This window comes from Meles meles, chromosome 4 (genome assembly GCF_922984935.1).
Source record: "Meles meles chromosome 4, mMelMel3.1 paternal haplotype, whole genome shotgun sequence".
NCBI classification, from domain to species: domain Eukaryota; kingdom Metazoa; phylum Chordata; class Mammalia; order Carnivora; family Mustelidae; genus Meles; species Meles meles.
The window spans coordinates 93,359,469-93,377,601 of NC_060069.1; the positions used below are offsets into that span (position 1 = coordinate 93,359,469).

At 43.0% G+C, this 18,133-nt stretch overlaps 1 protein-coding gene across 1 annotated transcript; it reads left to right on the plus strand.

Moving 5' to 3' along the window:
• Positions 1–7,097: 7,097 nt before the first annotated feature.
• On the plus strand, positions 7,098–17,177 carry PAQR9 (progestin and adipoQ receptor family member 9). The gene is made up of 2 exons (XM_046003045.1): positions 7,098–7,561; positions 8,401–17,177. The coding sequence occupies exon 2, from the start codon at positions 8,555–8,557 to the stop codon at positions 9,686–9,688; it is 1,134 nt and encodes a 377-aa protein (XP_045859001.1). The 5' UTR covers positions 7,098–7,561; positions 8,401–8,554; the 3' UTR covers positions 9,689–17,177.
• Positions 17,178–18,133: the final 956 nt, after the last annotated feature.

An 18,133-nucleotide genomic window follows, 5' to 3' on the forward strand; every position in this document is an offset into this window, starting at 1 on the left:
GGTTGACTCATGACTTTTGGTTGTACATGGTTTGCTTGCCAGATGGTCCTTAACCCTCCCTCCAGCCCTGACCTCCGTGGGGGGATGGGGTGGGAATCAAGGCTGGGGGCAGGTATCTGTCTAACATATTACTCAGAAGGAAAAACACTGAAGGCTTAATGGTCTTTGAAACAACTTCGAAATAGTCCTTGTTTCCAAATAGCCACATTAAATGAGCAATCACAAAATGGTCACATTAAAACATGGTGGGCACGTTTCCCATACAACGGAAAGCAGGGATGATTCTGACTTTCCTTTGTCGTGTTCCAACTTGCTCCTCTGCTCTTCCGTGCCCTGTGCATCTAGTAGCAGCTTTGCAAGTAGGTGATGTTTATTACTGTGGGTTAAATATATATTCAAAAGTGTCTCCAGGATGGTCACTGTAGATTTATTCAATAATCCCTATCCAGTACGGAGAAGTTTCTCTAGACAGTGAGTTAAGTGTGAAAATTAGGTATACAGAGTTGAGACTCTTGGGAGGGGGGAGGAGGGTTGGAGGAGTAGGGCAGGGACCAAGAATGAAACAAAACTCACCCATTTTGACCACGGAATGTTCAGAACACAAGGCTCAAAGGAAACATGTCAATGGGTGAGCATGAGAATAAGTATGCTCCTAGAAATAAATGTTCCTTGTTCACTTTGTAGAAATGAATTAAGTGTTCTAAGTTATCTATTGATAACTCCATATTATATACTGTATTCCTAAAATAAAGTAAGCTAAAGAAAATCACGAGAGAAAATGCACTTATAGTTCTAAACTGTATTTATCAAAAAAAAAATCCACAGATAAAGTGACCCACACAGTTTAAACATGTATTATTCAAATTCTTATGGTTTTCACATGAATGTGATACAAGAATGAACTGAAATTCTCTCTCTCTCTCTCTCTCTCTCTCACACACACACACACACACACACACACACATATATATGATATTCTTCAATTAGTTTAGTGATTGTTACTTGGAAAATTATGCTGCTAAATATTTTCAATAAACAGATATTGTACCTCAAAGAAAAGAAAAATTGTTGCATTAAAAAACTAAATGTACAGGCACATGAGAAGATGCTCAACATCACTCATCCTCAGGGAAATGCAAATCAAAAGCCCCATGAGATACCACCTCATCACCTTTATCAAAAAGACAAGAAATAACAAATGTTGGTGAGGATGTGAAGAAAAAGACCCCTTAGACACTACTGATGGAAATGTAAACTGGTGCGACCACCATGGAAACCAGAATAGGGGCTCCTCAAAAAATTAAAAATAGAGATGCCATATGTTTCAGCAATTCCACTTCTACGTATTTATCCGAAGAAAATGAAAACACTAACTTGAAAAGATATCTGCAGTCCCATGTTCCCTGCATTATGTATAACGGCCAAGACATAGAAACAACCTAAGTGAAAGAAAAAAGAAAAGAAAAGAAACAACCTAAGTGTCCACTGATGGATGAATGGATAAATAAAATGTGGTAGATACAGGCAATGGAGTACTACTCAGCCATAGTAAGGAATGAAATCTTGCCATTTACAACAAGATGGATGGCACTGGACGACGCTACACTGAGTGAAATAAGTCGGACAGAGAAAGGCAAATACTGTTATGACCTCATTTGTATGTGGAATTTAAAACAAAACAAAACAAACACCAAGCTCACAGAGACAGAGAACAAACTGGTGGTTTACAGAGGCAGGAGGTGGAGGGATGGGCAAAATGGGTGAAGAGGGTCAAAGGTACAAACTTCCAGTTATAAAAAAAATAAATCATGGGGATGTAGTATATAGTGTGGTAACTATAGTCAATAATACTGTATTGTGTACTTGGAAGTTTCTTTTTTTTTTTTTTTTAGATTTTATTTATTTATTTGACAGAGATCACAAGTAGGCAGAGAGGCAGGCAGAGAGAGGGGGAAGCAGGCTCCAGGCTGAGCAGAGAACCCGATGAATGCCGGGCTCCATCCCAGGACCCTGGGATCATGACCTGAGCCGAAAGCAGAGGCTTTAACCCACTGAACCTCCCAGGCACCCCTATTTGGAAGTTTTAAAGTTTGATTCTAAGAGATTCAAACTTAAAAGTCCTCAACCACAAGAAAAAAACAATTTTTTATAACTATGCACAGTGATGAATGTTGAATAGACTTAATTCCCAATGTATGCCAATATCAAATCATTATATTGTACGCCTGAAACTAACATAATGTTATATGTCAATTATACCTCAATAAAATTTATTTTGATTTCTTTAAAAGGAAAAGGAAAAAAAAAACAAAACCCAAAATGGAACTACGGCGAGTGAGCTTGAGGCCCAGAGTCCCATAGTTGAGATGCCTTCCCTTGAATGATATAGAATATTTTCCTTTCCATGTGAATCGGTTGCCATAATCAATAATGTGCTAAAGGCAAGGATCAGCTATGAAATCATGGAATTGGTATTTGCCTCTTTGCAGAGATCTAGGGTATGGCAAGCCCCCTGTTGTTACCAGCAACATTCGTTTGCAGAGAAATGCTCTTTATATGAAATATACCTCGCAGACATGCCTAATCAATATGCAGCTGTCACATACTGCATGCACACATACCTCATTTGGCATTGTTCTTTTCAGGGACTTTCTAACCAAATCCAGTTGGTGACCACGTTCAATAATACTTACAGTTGAGCTTTGGGCCAAGATGCAACCTTGGTTTAGTCTCATCAGTTGTGTTCATTTAATTATTTACAAAGTTTTTCAGCAACAATTAAAAAAACTGAAAATGGAAGGGAAAGCTCTGTGAGGTAGAAAGTCTCTTTACTGGAAATGTTCAAAGCTGGCCATACAATAGTCTCTCAGGACGAGGTACCTTATAAAGGAAACAGTTGGACGGGGAGGGTTGGAATTAATCAAGTTAGACTCCGGCTTTGCCACGCAGCAGCTTAACATCTCTGAGCTTCTGTGTTCTTGTCTGAAATGGGGATAGTATAGATTTACCTTACACAGAATATTCTGAGAATTAGAGTCTATCCCACTACCAGAACACAGTATATGTATTGACTCTTACAAACGGGAAGACGTTGAACTAGATGACTGACAAGATTATGTGACATCCTTATTCTAAAATTCTAGGATTTTATGTTCTAACCTTTTGGGGGTTTTTTAGTTTTTTAAAGACTTTACTTACTTATTTGACAGAGAGAGAGAGAGCACACGAAAGAGCACGAGTTGGGGGGAGAGGGAGACTCCCCACTGAGCAGGGAGCCTGATGCAAGGCTCCATCCCAGGAACCTGGGATCATGACCTGAACCGAAGGCAGATACTTAACTGACTGAGCCACCCAGGTGCCCTAGTACTAACGTTTTAAAGGCTTACTGTACTAAAAAGAATTTCTCCAACCACAAAAATATAGTGACTGCTTAGCATGTGCAAAGCACTATGTTTCAAAGAAAACTGTTCATAAATAGTGAGGAGCAGGAACTCAATAATCTTACACACTTGTGTAACTCTTTCCCAAGTTAAGTTAATGAATGCTACTTAAAAGGCCCTATCAAAAGCAAGCCAACAATCTACAACAATCTCTTACCCAAAGGGTAACTCTAAATTGGGATGAATAAAACATGTAAATGTAATTATTGCTTTTATGGAAAGACAATATAGGCTCTAGCTAGGAAACAGAAAAGACAGAATTGGGAGAAATAGCCCCAGAATGGAGACTGCCATCCTAGCTCAGGGAAACTGAAGGCTTGGGCAGGTCAGGTCATAGCTTAAGGACTGCTGGGTGACAGATGGGGACCTCCAAACACTCTTTCCAGTGACCTCAGAGGCAGGAAAGGGGAGTCCATCCTAGACCTGGGAGAGAGGATGAAAGCAAGTTGGACAAACATGCAAGTCAATATCATGGATGGTGTACCCTGATTTATCAGCCAGTGTCTTAACCCTCCCTCCTATCCCAACATGTTATTTATAAATTACTTCCATGTAGCTAGCACCTATTAAATGTATCATAAAAAAACCTTCATAGAGCATAGACATTGAAAAGGATTTTGAAACAGGTGTAACATTTTATTTTTCACCCTAATCAGTCTTCTTGTGCACCTCACTTTGGAGACCAGTAGTAGAGAACAGGTGAACGTGTGGGAGAGAGGCGAGTATGGAGTTGTCAGTACCTGCATAGAACCTCAAAGGGAAAAAACACTGTCTACAAGTCTCCCTCTGCTTTTCTGCAGAAGAGAACCCTGTCACCCTGTCAGTGAATAGGCAGGAATAGCGCCAGATAAGAACTCAGTGTCCCCACCACTCTCTCTCTAGCTTCTAGCCTTCTGCGTGGCCTTCAGATCACACTTGTCTTCCAAGGTTGCCATAGTGACACCTGATGCCACTGCCAGAAGGTTTTCCACCGTTCGGAAGCTCAGACTCTACAATCTGGTCGTGACCATATCTGACCCGGAAGAGTTCGGATGATAAGCCTAGGACCGTTTTCAATTTGGGGGAAGGGAAGCACTTTTTTAGACCATATATTACAAGGAGAGGGAATGAATCTTAGAATCCTCCTTGTACAGAGTCCTGGGTGTGATTAAACACTGGGTCCATGGTAGGTTTTGTTTGGGTGGTTTATCGATTTGGGCTAAAAATTAGACTGAGAAAAAATTATTTCCTGCAAAAACAGGTGATTTATTAGCAAATACCTTTTTTCCCCCATGGACTTTATAAATAGCTACTAGAGAACATCAAATTTGATGCAGAGTTTTCATATATGCTTCATCTTATGACTATAGAGAGAAACACAAATAAACATAAGTCAGTCTGTAAAGACATCACCAAAGCAAACCGTATGGGGAAAAAACGTTTGTCCAGTTTGCAACAGGTCCCCTATATATGAAACTGCAGATTTCATTCTGCAGTTGGGACCCCTCAACCCCAAAGTGTACAGAAGTCCCAAACTACAGAACTCCACAGAACTCCAAAAACATTTGTGGTCTTGCTTTGACAAGATTTCAATTAGGAGAACTAGCTGGTTCCTGCCTCTAAACACTGGCACCGGCATTCCAGTGTAAAACCTCATGATTCTTTTTGTCAAGAGTTCAGTAGTCAGTCCTGGTTACCTTCGAGAAGCCTTATCTCCCAGCGAACCTTCAGGGAATGGCAGCCAGCCAGCCTAGCCTGCTGCTTCTATCAGTTTAGCCAAGCCCATGGGTGCGAGCATGATTCTCACTGACAAGAGGCGGTTAGGTTACTAGAGTTTAGCCACAAAACCTAGTCTGTGTAGGGTTTGGGGAACACATTTTTACAGTTCAAAAAAAAAAAACTTAAGAAAAATTAATTCTATAGATTAGTAGTAATTATGGAAAAATCACAATGCTGGGTTTGGTTTTTGTTTTTTAATAAGTTAGATCAGTTTTGCTGTTTCCTTACATTCTATTTACTTGGCTTTGTCAAGGTATAGCAAAGATAGCTATTGGGTTGGCACCAAGGAGCTTTCTTTCTTTTTTAAAGATTTCATTTATTTACTTGCCAGAGAGATACAGCCAGAGAGCACAAGTGGAGGTAATGGCAGAGGGAGAAGGAGAAATAGACTCTGCACTGAGCAGGGCGCCCGATGTGGGGCTCGATCCCAGGACGCTGGGGTCATGACCTGAGCTGACAGCAGACACTTAACCATCTGAGCCACCCAGGTGCCCTGGCACCAAAGAGCTTTCATGACACCAGTCCGTGGCATCAGTTGACCTTAAGCTCTCATGTGCAGTGGGAGATGGAGGAGAAAAGAGAAAAACAGAAATCACAAAGACTTTCTGAGAGTTAGTTTTCAGATTGCTTGACTTTGTAAAACACTGTTTCAAGGAACATTATATTTTATTACAGACAGTCTCACCACTCTCTGTTATAAAGATAAATATTATTTTATCTAAAGTTTTTACACATCCATTTACAATCAATTCCATTATTTCACTCCATGAACTATTATATTTTCTCCAGTTAAGTGATGTGATTATGAAACTGAAAGATCAGTAAATACGGAAGTTATTATTGGATCAACATTTTCTACAGTCACAGCTTAGATTGTTTGTGAAGTACAAAGAGAACATGAAAATGTTTTTCCTACTCTGCCCTAGATTCAAGTTATTCATTCCCAGGACTGATTTATAAATGTCTAAATATTAATCCCTTTTACAAATTAGCATGGGACTTTAGCCCAGATGTTAAAGGAAATTTGCTTTAAATTGCTTTAAAACAGTAAGATGACAGTGGAAAAACAGAAAATACTAAAACAAAGCACTTGTTGAGTAACTACAGCAAAATGTCATTTATATGAAATTCATTCATCAGGAATTGGTGATAGTTAAGAAAGGCACAAGACCAAGGTGTACCTCTGGCCTAATTGTGTAAGAGTCTGCTAAATCAGTTACTAGTGGAAAACATTTTTTAGAGAGAAGGCTGAAGCCTCTATAGAGAATGTTTCTAATACCCGTAATTTTAGACATTTAAGACATTGAATTATATCTCAGTTATAAATAATCCTTATCAATAATTTAAGTCCTTCTTGAGCCACTACTGAGTAAATCTTTCTTGACCTACTTGTAGGATTTGCTGTAGCGATGAAGGTAGCCTTTCATTTATAAAATGAAAATGAAAGCCTTTTCCTAAATCAGATGCCCTTTCCTACTAGTTTCCTTTTCGCAAAGCAGGTCAGATGTTCATAAGTGCGTGAGATCTAGAAGCAGCTTGCCTGGGTTCAAATCTCCCTTCTACCAATTGGGCATGTTACCTACGATCGTAGTGCCTCCATTTTCCCAGTCTGTAAAATGGGAAAAAATAATAATACCTAAAAGATGTTAAAACTGCAAAGCACTTAGTGCCTGGTCCCTTTAAAATCGGCTCTTGTTGCCATAACACTGAACAGCCGGTCTGTGAGGCAAGTTAGACTCGGTCACACCCCCAGGGCGTCGCTAAGAGAAACTTCTGTGAAATGGTACATTTTAGAGCAGACAGGTTTTTAAGCCCCTCCTTTCACAAAGCTCAAGGGCAGATTTTCTTTCACACCGCAGTGCATCACACCAGTTTTCGATTCCTCAGCCTTCCTTTCTTCTGGCCTCCGTCCACCCAACATAGCCTGCCGGGTACGCCTGGTTAATTATGCAAAAGCCTTTTCCAAGCCACCCCCTCCCAGTCTCTACGAATTTGTCTTCGTGCTCTCTTCATTTCGTGCTAGACCGCACCTCCTCCCTGAAGTCCTCCCTCATCTACGCGCTCCACTCGGACCAGCCCATGACTCGGGCACAGCTCTGCTCGGGAACCCCCTTCTCGATAAATCCTTCAGATAGTTAGAGCCTATTTGAATCGCCCGGTCTTCATCTGAAATTTTTCGTTAAAACGTGGAGTTTGAACAGTCCGCTCTGAGTTGTTGGACTTTGGCTCCAAACCAGACTCCTAGTTAAAGACACAAGAACCCGACGATGGGTGAGCTGCGGGCCCCGAGGGCTGGTGAGCGCGACCGGAGCCCCGTTTAGGAACGGTTCGTTTGGACGGGACCAGGACGAAGCAGAGCGGAGGTTAGTGACGCACCGGAATAAGTCCGCTAGACCAAATGAGATAAACTCAGGTTTTAATCGTGCAGACGGAGAGCCGCGCGCGCAGGCGCGCACACACACCACAGACACAGAGAGGCGCCTTCCCAGGTATCTGACAAGGACACGACGCTGAGCAGGACCGGGTCTCAAAGGCCCCCGACTTCCGGAGAACCCCTGCCCCCGCCTCCTCCGAAGATTACCGTTAGCGCATCTGTCAGCCAAAGCCCAGGCTCGAGCGCGCCGGGCACCCTCCCCGCAAGTCCAGCGGCCATAGCTCCCCGCCCCCCGCGAACGCGGCTGCCCAGTGTCCTTTGGAACGCCTGAGTGACTGTCGGGTTTCGAACCCGGGCGCCGACCCTGGTCCTCGGCGCGCGCAGCGGAGTCGCCGGCGCAGCCTTTGGCCCGCACATCAATCATTTACGCGCCAGCTAGGGCTCCTGCGGCCCGAGGAGGGGGGGGTGGTACGGAACCCGAGACCGGAGACAACTCTATCCCCCAAGGCAGCCGAGAAACACTAGCCGGGGAGGCCCCCGCCCTCCCTCAGTGCGCCCGTCCCTCCCTCCTTCCAGCGCCTAGGCGCCCACATCCCCGCCTCCCGCTCCGGGGGCGGCGGCGGCTGCGCCCGCACCGCGCGATGCCCAGTCACCGCAGCAGCCGCCGCCGCTGCCGCCGCAGTCCACCGCCGCCGCGGTCGCTGCCGCAGCGCGGGCGGCCGCGAGCCCGTGACAGGGAGCCTGGCGCAGGGGCCGCCGATCCCGCACGCTACCAGTCGCTGCGCGACTCATAACCTGATTGCTATTTTTATTTTATTTTTTTTCCAGGACTGGCGGCTCCGAATCAGGTCTTCTCTTGAATCTGCAGCGACGCCCCCGGCGCGTGCACAAAGGCTCCGACGGCGGCTGGCGGGGACTGCCGAGCGCGCGGGAGCCGGCGCCAGAGGTCGCCTGTGCGCGCCCTAGCCAAACCCCAGGCACCATGCCTCGGCGCCTGCAGCCCCGGGGCGCGGGCACAAAGGGTCCGTCGGCCACGACCGCGGCGGCTTCGGAGGCGGCCTCAAGTTCCCACCCCTCCGCCTCCGGGGATCCTCCGGCGGCATCGGCCAAGCCGCTGCTGCGCTGGGACGAGGTGCCCGACGACTTCGTGGAGTGCTTCATCCTGTCGGGCTACCGGCGGCTGCCCTGTACGGCGCAGGAGTGCCTGGCCTCGGTGCTGAAGCCCACCAACGAGACGCTCAACTTCTGGACCCACTTCATCCCGCTGCTGCTGTTCCTGAGCAAGTTCTGCCGCCTGTTTTTCCTGAGCGGCCAGGACGTGCCCTTTCATCACCCGTGGCTGTTGCCGCTGTGGTGCTACGCGTCGGGCGTGCTGCTGACCTTCGCCATGAGCTGCACAGCGCACGTGTTCAGCTGCCTGTCACTGCGCCTGCGCGCTGCCTTCTTCTACCTGGACTACGCGTCCATCAGCTACTACGGCTTCGGCAGCACGGTGGCCTACTACTACTACCTGCTGCCCGGCCTGAGCTTGCTGGACGCCAGAGTGATGACGCCGTATGTGCAGCAGCGCCTTGGCTGGCACGTGGACTGCACGCGCCTCATCGCTGCCTACAGGGCGCTCGTGCTGCCGGTGGCCTTCGTGCTGGCCGTGGCCTGCACGGTGGCCTGCTGCAAGAGCCGCACGGACTGGTGCTCTTACCCCTTCGCGCTTCGCACTTTTGTGTTCGTCATGCCCCTCAGCATGGCCTGCCCCATCATGCTTGAGAGCTGGCTCTTTGATCTGCGCGGTGAGAACCCCACGCTCTTCGTGCACTTCTATCGTCGCTACTTCTGGCTGGTGGTGGCCGCCTTCTTCAATGTGAGCAAGATCCCTGAACGCATCCATCCGGGCCTCTTCGACATTATTGGCCACAGTCACCAGCTCTTCCACATATTCACTTTCCTTAGCATCTATGACCAGGTGTACTACGTGGAGGAGGGCCTGCGCCAATTCCTCAAGGCGCCACCTGCGGCGCCCACCTTCTCTGGCACAGTGGGCTACATGCTGCTGCTGGTGGTCTGCCTGGGGCTGGTCATCAAGAAGTTCCTAAACAAAACCGAATTCTCTAAAAAGTGAACCTCCGCCTTGCCTTGGAGGAGGCTGTTGGTTCGCCCACCTATTTGTTTGGAGTTTCTGTTGTTGCTATTGTTGGTTTGTTTTCAAGTTTTGTTGTGTTTACTTCTTTGTTCAAGGAAGGTGCTGCAAAACCACAGGAAAAAAGTCGAATGCAACGAGGTGGTCTCAGTGCACTTGGGGCCTTTGGAAGAGGGGAGATGTGGTTCAAGCAAGAGGGAGAGGGCCACTCGTTCTTGCTCCTGGAAAGAAATTCCGGTGGTGTCTCTGACATCCAGGGTTTTTCAAAGGGAGCGAGTAAAATCCCCCAAAAAACCCCGAACAGTTTGGTTTTCCAGTCGTCGTCTGCGCCAGTGGTAGTGACGAGTAGTCCTGGTGAGGTCAGGTATGCAGTAAAGAGGGTAAGTAGACAAAATCCCCGGATACTTCCATTTCAGTCTGAGGAATGCTTGGATTTATAAAAAGAATGGAGCTTTGTAGGGAATGGGCACAAAGACACAAACCCAGGGCTTAACCTGCTAGAAAATGCATGGAATGTGAACACAAATTAATTATTTCAAAATGTTTCTCAGATGTTATTTAAATAGTAATATATACAATGATTTTTCATAATTTATCAAAGCCTGTGATATGCACTGAATTATCTTTGTTACATAGTTTTGAATTTTGCAGCCCTTCTGCATTGCATACACTTGAACTGGACATCAGGGCAAGCTGCTTGAGAATTCTCAACTACTTTTTTAAACAGTGTTTTCTGAAGGCTTATGTGTGTTACGATACAACTGTGAATTATTCTACCTTAGGGACTCTGGTTAAACTATTGTTGAGGAGCTCAGTGATTTGTATACATCCCAGGTTCCAATTTACTTTAATGTATTCCACACAACCCATCCAATTTTTTCTTTGTTTTGCTTTAAATTTTATTCTTTTCTTCTCTACTTATTTAAATTGCCACTGGAATAAATGTGCCTTTTGAAGCAATGCCCAAATGACTGGTCTTCAGACATAGTTTCAGGCATGGAGAGAGCAGTAAGAATAAGCTTTTCTTACTTTACTGTAAATCAGGGTCTAACATTCCACCCAGGAGGGAAGGAATATGGTGTTGGTTTTAAAATTTTGGTAGGACTGAAAGTAGCTTACCAGGAGAAAGGGAGCTAACCCACTAATGTGGCTGTGGTTTCTAATGCAGCCATCCGGGAAGGTGAGAAGACACAGTTCTAGACCAATGCCATTTATCCTTGCTTATAATTAAAAATATAATATTCAGGAATAACTGATGCAGTTATATTATGAAAGTCAAGAGCATATTACTTGAGTTGTAACTGAAGACACTGAGTTAAATAACATTACCTTTGCGTGGTTAAACACTGGTCTCATTTGGAGCCACGCTATGGAAATGAATAGCAGTCACCCTAAATCACTGAAAAATTAGTGAACGTGTTCCTGAGATCCTTTCTGACAACCACATTGGCCAGTGTTATTTAAGACATTTCTCATAAGTGATAACCTGTACTTGAGATAACAACTCTAGATTAACACAAACCACCGAGGTGGCTTATTTAATTTAACTTACCACACTTCCTGACAAGTCCTTTTGGTTAAGAGCCAAATAAGTCATTGAATGGGAAGTCTCGACTTCATAGGATAATGTAGATCAAGCACATAAGGTAGATGAACACTTACCTCAGCACTGGCTGGCTGGAACTCCTAAAAAGATCGCTGTTTTTGTTTATGCTTTTAATCTCTACTTTATTTGTAAACAGAGAGGCTTGGCACAATTCCCTGGAGGAACCAGTATCCTTGTGCGTTAATTTGCACACAGACGTTAACTTTCTATAGGTCTGTATTTAATTTGGAACCTCTTAATGGGATCATAAATTTTTGCACATTTGTTGATGGGTTTCAGTATCTAACCTTTTGCAAAGTGCAAGGAGATTCCCATTAGGTGATAGAGGCTGAAAATTTGTGCCCAGCATGGATGTTATTCCTCAGCTGTAACTTAACTCAGTGCATGTGTTCAAAGACAGTTGTGGAAATCGGGATATTTCCGCATGCAAACTTATTTGCATGTCATTGTTGTCCCTTCTAGAGCCCCAAAGAATGTTGGTTTGGAAGCTAGAGAAACAGATTGAGGAGTGTTTGGTAGCTTCCTTGTAAAATGGGACCTCCCCTTTCAGAAGGAACTTTCAAGGGGCAGAATTCTAAAAACGGTCCATGAGTTTGAGAACAAGAAATAAACCCTGTATTTGTCATTTTAAATTTTTGTTGGAGATCTTCTGGGTCTCCAGAATTCTGGCCAACAGAATTCCCTTCTCACGCTGTGTCTTTGTCCTTAAGTAGAGGCCACTTAAGGATAAAATTATACCCATATCATTTTCAAGTGATTATGATGCGTGAGCCCAGTAAGGTGACACACTTTTCCCCTCAATGTTTTCAGACCCAGTGTGCCCCAGGAAGAATGAGGACTCACTTTACTTCCCTTTGCTGTTTCCGTCCTTTACTTTCTTTTCTCCCATTCCATCTTAGTATTTATATACCACATATAACGTTGACGAAAGGACATTCTAGTTGAAAACAGTGGTTTGGCTTCGCTTCCTATTTGCAAAAAGATACCATATATGCTATATAGGACCAGGGATGATTTGTGAAACTATGTGTGTTATTTGCTAAATTATATCAGATTTCTGCCCAGATAAATGGTGATATTTTAGATTCAGCATATATTTACTGAATCTCCATTTGCATGGAAATAGCCAGGTATGTTATTACATATTTCAGGGGTAAAATGGCCATTAGAATAAAATATCTTTGAAAAATATTTTTCACGTTCTCCACTTTGCCACATCCATTAGGATTCAGTTTTACTTCATTGTGTTCAGCTGCTTGAAATGTAGGACAAACAATAAATAAGAATGTACTCCATTATCTCTGTAAAACCTATTTTGGCCCTGGAATTTTGAAGCATATTATGTAATGCATTTTATTTTTACTTGTTAGTCATGATCTAGATGACATCTCAAGGAGCAGCGTCATAGAGTCATGCCTAGAAAGTGAAGGTATTTGACTTTTTGGAGCCTGTCATTCTGTGGGCTGGTCTCTGGGGTTGATGCAGCTGAGTTAGTTGGTTAAAGGGGGTTCGTTTCTTCCCTGTCCTTGCAGCTGCACCCTCAGATGAAAGGGATGACCTTCCCAGACCGAAGTGAGTTTTTTGGTCATGTCATGACTGGCTTGTAAAAATAAGCATGATCTTTTCCACTGGCCATACGCTTTCTATAAATAGCCCAGGAAGAAAGTATGGGGCTTCAGAGCTGGCCAGAGTGGCCTTCACATGTTTCCATTCATAAATCCTGCCCGTAAGTGCGTGCAGTTAAAAACCATTTAGCCTAATTCATTGTGCCACTCTCGGGTAATCATGTCTAAGAACGCAAAATTGGGAGATGGAGGTGATTTTTATTTTTATTTTTTCTGATTTGGTGCTGAATCTGAGAGCTCACAGCAATAATAAACAGGGATTGTTATCTTCAAATCTCTTTACAACTCTACTTAATTTGCACAAAGCTAGAGTAAAAGGTACAATAGGAATTATCTCCATTTCTAGGTTATACCAAGGTGACAGAATCAAGTTTGCAAACTGGCCTTAGAATGTGGGGATGGTTGTGTGCTCACTTGTGAGTATGTGCTAGTTTGCATGGTTCTGATGTCTGATCAAGCACACAGACACTAATTGGAGATGTGTGTCTCCATAATTATATATCTATGATTAATAATATCTAGTATCTATTTTATATAGAGAGATAGGTCATTTATCATTGTAAAACAGAGTGAAGTGAGATGTGATTATCCAAGAATTTAGATTATAAAATCTTAAACAAAATGTACTTATATAGTTTTTATCATCTTGGATTGTTTTTCATCTGTTGAAGTCTGATGCTGCTGACTTCACTCTGTCAGTATCCTTTGAGTTGGTTTCCACATTTGTCCATGTCATCCTTTTAGTGATCACTGAATGTCTTACTGCATGTAAGACATCAGGCAAGGATCCATCCACATTATTATAGCTGTTACCCCTTTGTCTGTGGGGGAACAGAGATGGGAACACCAGAGAGCCATCTGGCCAGGACCCAAACGCTGACCTTGGCCAGAGCAGAATGTCCTAAGCCACTGAGTTTGGTTCTTTCTCCTTTCTGTTGCACAGAGGCAATGCACTGAGTCTTATTTCAGTTAACATGCTAACTTACCCCAAAGCAATTTCTTTCTTTCCTTCTTTCTTTTTCTCTCTCCTCCTCCCTCCCTTCGTTCCTTCCTTCCTTTTCTTTCGTTCCCTTTTCTGTCTGCTCCTCGGCCTGTGTGACTTTGATGGCTAAAAATAACTAGAAATTTTAATACAGGATGCAGGCGAAGGGATAGCAGGCATATGTACATGGAGACAGTTGAAAATTTTATTACTACTAATCAATAGAAACGCTACCAACAACCACTTTTGGGGAGGTTAATAGCATTTATGTCATTATGAAGCAAGATTCATCCAAAGTGCCTAGACTGTGATGTCATTAAGTGTCTGAATTTCATAGAGAGCGTACTTATGTTTTAAAAATAGGAGCTTCAGTCTGCAAGGACAAACTCATGTTCTTTAGCTTTTTTCCTCTTTTAAGGTCCTTGTGTTGTAATCTATAAAACATGACTTAGAAAAAATTATTCTGGAAGAAATTATTTTTAAAAAAGGTATCAGATCTGAAAAAGACAGGAAGAAGGCATGAGCAGGGGAGAACAAGGAGGATTAGATTCAACCAGTTAGAATGGGACAGCAAGTTCAACTGTGGACAGCTCCTGAGTTTTACGTTTTGTCCCTAGAAAAGCATGTGAACTCGCATGGTGTTAGCACTCAAATGGACAGGCAAGGAATTCTCTTTGGCAGCCTAACCACGTCCTGTAGTTTTTGACCTGAGCACTACTGCCAAGGTATATTTTGAGTAGTACTCTTACTCCTGGCTTAATGTCCTTAATTTGTTTCCATAAAATTAGTACATTAGGCAAAAAGGCATTAGGGGATAGCCCAGCCAATTGTAAATCACCTTTTGAATCATTTCTTTGAAGAACTGCCAATATCCTCTAACATAAATTGCCTGACCAAAAGCAAACAAGCCCAGACAAACTGAAAAAAGAAAGCATTCATTGGTTAAGCTGGGTGAGCACCATTTTATTCCAAAGGGATAGGCCGCACACCCTCCTATTGAAGGTTTTCTTCCTCTTCACTACTATGAATAATGATGTTTTAATTGTGAAAAGGGGTTCTTAATTACTCTTCCAAAAATCTAATACAAATTTTTGCTGTTGTTTCCAAAGGACAGATGTATTGCATTTCTGGTTTGCAGATTTCTAACCAGCTTGTAGACATTTTTGTTTTAGAATAGCTTCTTAAGAGTCTGTGAGCAAGTTGCAGAATTAGAGTGTTTATTTATAGGTCAGAGGCCAAGAACGCTCTGGTGGCTGTTAACTGTGGCAGGATGTGACTTTGGAAAGCTCGGAACACATCCTTCCATGCAACAAAATGATCACTTATTTACTATCTAACTCGGTGGAAAAGAGCTTTTTATTTGAGTTTTAGAAAATGTTCCCCAATGTATTGTGCTTCTAAATGTGACACAGGATCCTCCATCTTTTTTGTTCTCGAACAATCTCTGAAAGCTGTTCCAAACATGGCATTCCTCAAGGAATATTTGATGAATGTGCAAAAGTATTCTTGAATGTGTCAATGTGGCAGGCCACCTTTCTCATGCCTTACAGCTCCACCTAAAATATGCAATAAGCACCCCCGTAGGAGCGGAAGGGTCTTCAGATGGTTATTTAACCGCGCTGTGGAAATGGCCCTGCTCCTCACGGCTCACCCACCACATTGAGAAAGAACATCATGTAAATAAACCTTTGTTTCTAGGTGAGGGGCGTACGGGGATACACATGAATCTCATTTCTTCTTTCAGTTCCATCTGTAGTTAGAAAGTATAATCTTTTTAATATGCTGGATGCAAAAAAAATTAATAGGAGAACATTTTAAAGAGGTATTCTAATTTTCTATCTTACAAGTTTATAATAGCAAATTGTTTGTAAAAAACAGGCCTTAGCACATAGATGAGAACCAGCGCTTTTTGGAAAGCCTCATCTTTGTCCTGGGAGTTTAATCACCTTGAGCTCTTACCCAAATGATAAAGACCTAGTAGGTCTTTAAAAATGTAAATAATGTATAGTTTACAGAAGGGTAAAAAAACAAACCTTTTTTTTTTTTTTAATGAAGAAAACAGGTCAGATATGTTCTAGGTGTGTAACAAGGCTAAATTCAACGTCTTTTAAAAATTCTAGTTAGAAACTTCATTAAATCCACTCTCCCAGCAAGGCTTAGCATGGAAGGTCTACTTTTCGACCAGGTCGATTTTCTCTTACGGAGGCTATGAGCAAAATTGTTCGAACAAAGCAACTGAGTACCAAGGCAAAGGGGATGAGGCACAGTTCACTTGAATGAGGGTATAACCACAGCGAATGACATAGCCAGGAAACCGGGCACACACGTGCCTCTCATTTCTGTGGAGTGGGAAGGAACAGAGAGCCCCACACTATCGCCACACAGACAAGGATCTGCATTGCAGGGCTGGGGACAACCCCCTGGCTATTCTTTTATCTGCATAAAGCCTGTGGTGGCTCTGAGTTCATCATTTCAGCCTTCCCCCAGGCCATTCCCACCACCCTGGAAGCCTTCGGTTTTCACAACCTCCTCCTTGAAGACGAAAGGTTTCTAAAAGGATTTCGTGTGTATTTAGGCCTTGTCCAACCATCTGCCTTATGAGGTTCATCCATTTCTAAACCAAGGATTTAAATACGATTACTGTGCTCGGATTTACAAGAATGTACAATCAGCAGGTCCCCTTTCGCAGTAAAGGGCATTTAATTGAAGGCCATACTCATTTTTTCCCTCAGGTCAGAGGCAGAGGGAGGATTTCACAGTGACCAAATAGAGACCTCCTTGTACCAGTATTCTCTCTCTTTTTTTTTTAAGTTCATTTAATGGTGATAATGGGGGGAGAAAGGAGTAAAGCATAATGCAGGCATGAAGAAAGAAACTGAGGGGAAGATCCCACTGCTTGCTAAATTAATTCTTAGGCTGCCTGACTCCAGCCATCACCTACATCCTAAACATCTGCATTTAGCTGGCTAGAGAGGCTTCTCAGGATGTGTGAACTTCCATACAGGGACTATGATGTGATTTCAAATCAATAGTGTTCTCTGCCAGAGAAGCATTATTTAATCATAATTCCACGTTACCTGATAAATCTATAGAAATAGGTATCACTTTGGTCAGTTCTGTGCATGTAACTAACAAAATTGTGACTCATTTCTCTTGTATAGTTTGCTATGATTTTGGTTTTCTGAGATATTTGTTCCTTATGGTCTTGAACATGGAATTCTATATTAATAATATATGTATTTTTTGCTGAAAAACAAATGTATAAAGTAAGAATAAATTATTTGTAAGCATAGTGTTTAGGTCTGTATTTGTATGCCTTCAGCAAACAATTCCCAAGTTAATAGTGTGTATACACTAATACACATGATAGGAAGACGCATCCTTTTTACAAAAATCTGCTGGCAGAACAGAAGAATGTTAAGTTTCTAATAGAAGTCCTGAAGAAGCACCCTTAATATATTTTTACAATTTTATTTAAATGAAAAAGAAAGTTCATGAGTTACTTTGAAACCATGTCTTCTAAGAAAATACTTAAGCCCAGATAATGAAGCTTTTCCTTATTCTTCCCTTTATTTCAAGGCACTTGTGGTCCATGGACTTTTTTTTTTTTAAAGATTTTATTTATTTATTTGACAGGTAGAGATCACAAGTAGGCAGAGAGGCAGGCAGAGAGAGAGAGGAGGAAGCAGGCTCCCTGTTGAGCAGAGAGCCCGATGTGGGGCTCAATCCCAGGACCCTGAGATCATGACCTGAACTGAAGGCAGAGGCTTAACCCACTGAGCCACTCAGGCGCCCCTGGTCCATGGACTTTTGTGCAATGCAGCCTGTCCCAGAACCCTGGTGATGTGTGTGAATTTGTGGTGTCTCTGTCCCAATTCACCCTAGCAAAGGAGATCTGGCTTTAGTTATTAAGGTCTGCGAGTTAACCTCAGGGGAGCCTAAGTGTAAACCAGAGGGAAGCCAGGATGAGAATAGAGCCAACACATGGAATGGGGCTGAACAGAGTAAATCATAAAGGGAGGCTTGATCAATCTGTGCCTGAAGCCTACACACTTTTGGGCTTGTCCTTATGTGAGCCAAGAAGTTGTGTTCATTTTACAATCTAGTTTGAGTGTTCATTACTTATAATCAGAAGTATCTTAACTCATCCATAAGGTTTGGTAACCTCCCAGCCAGCTACAACAGGATTTGCACAGCTCCCATCCCACCTTCAC

Bases quoted from the DNA above. Each gene is read 5' to 3' on its own strand.
- PAQR9 (XM_046003045.1), top strand. From the start codon at position 8,555: ATGCCTCGGCGCCTGCAGCCCCGGGGCGCGGGCACAAAGGGTCCGTCG.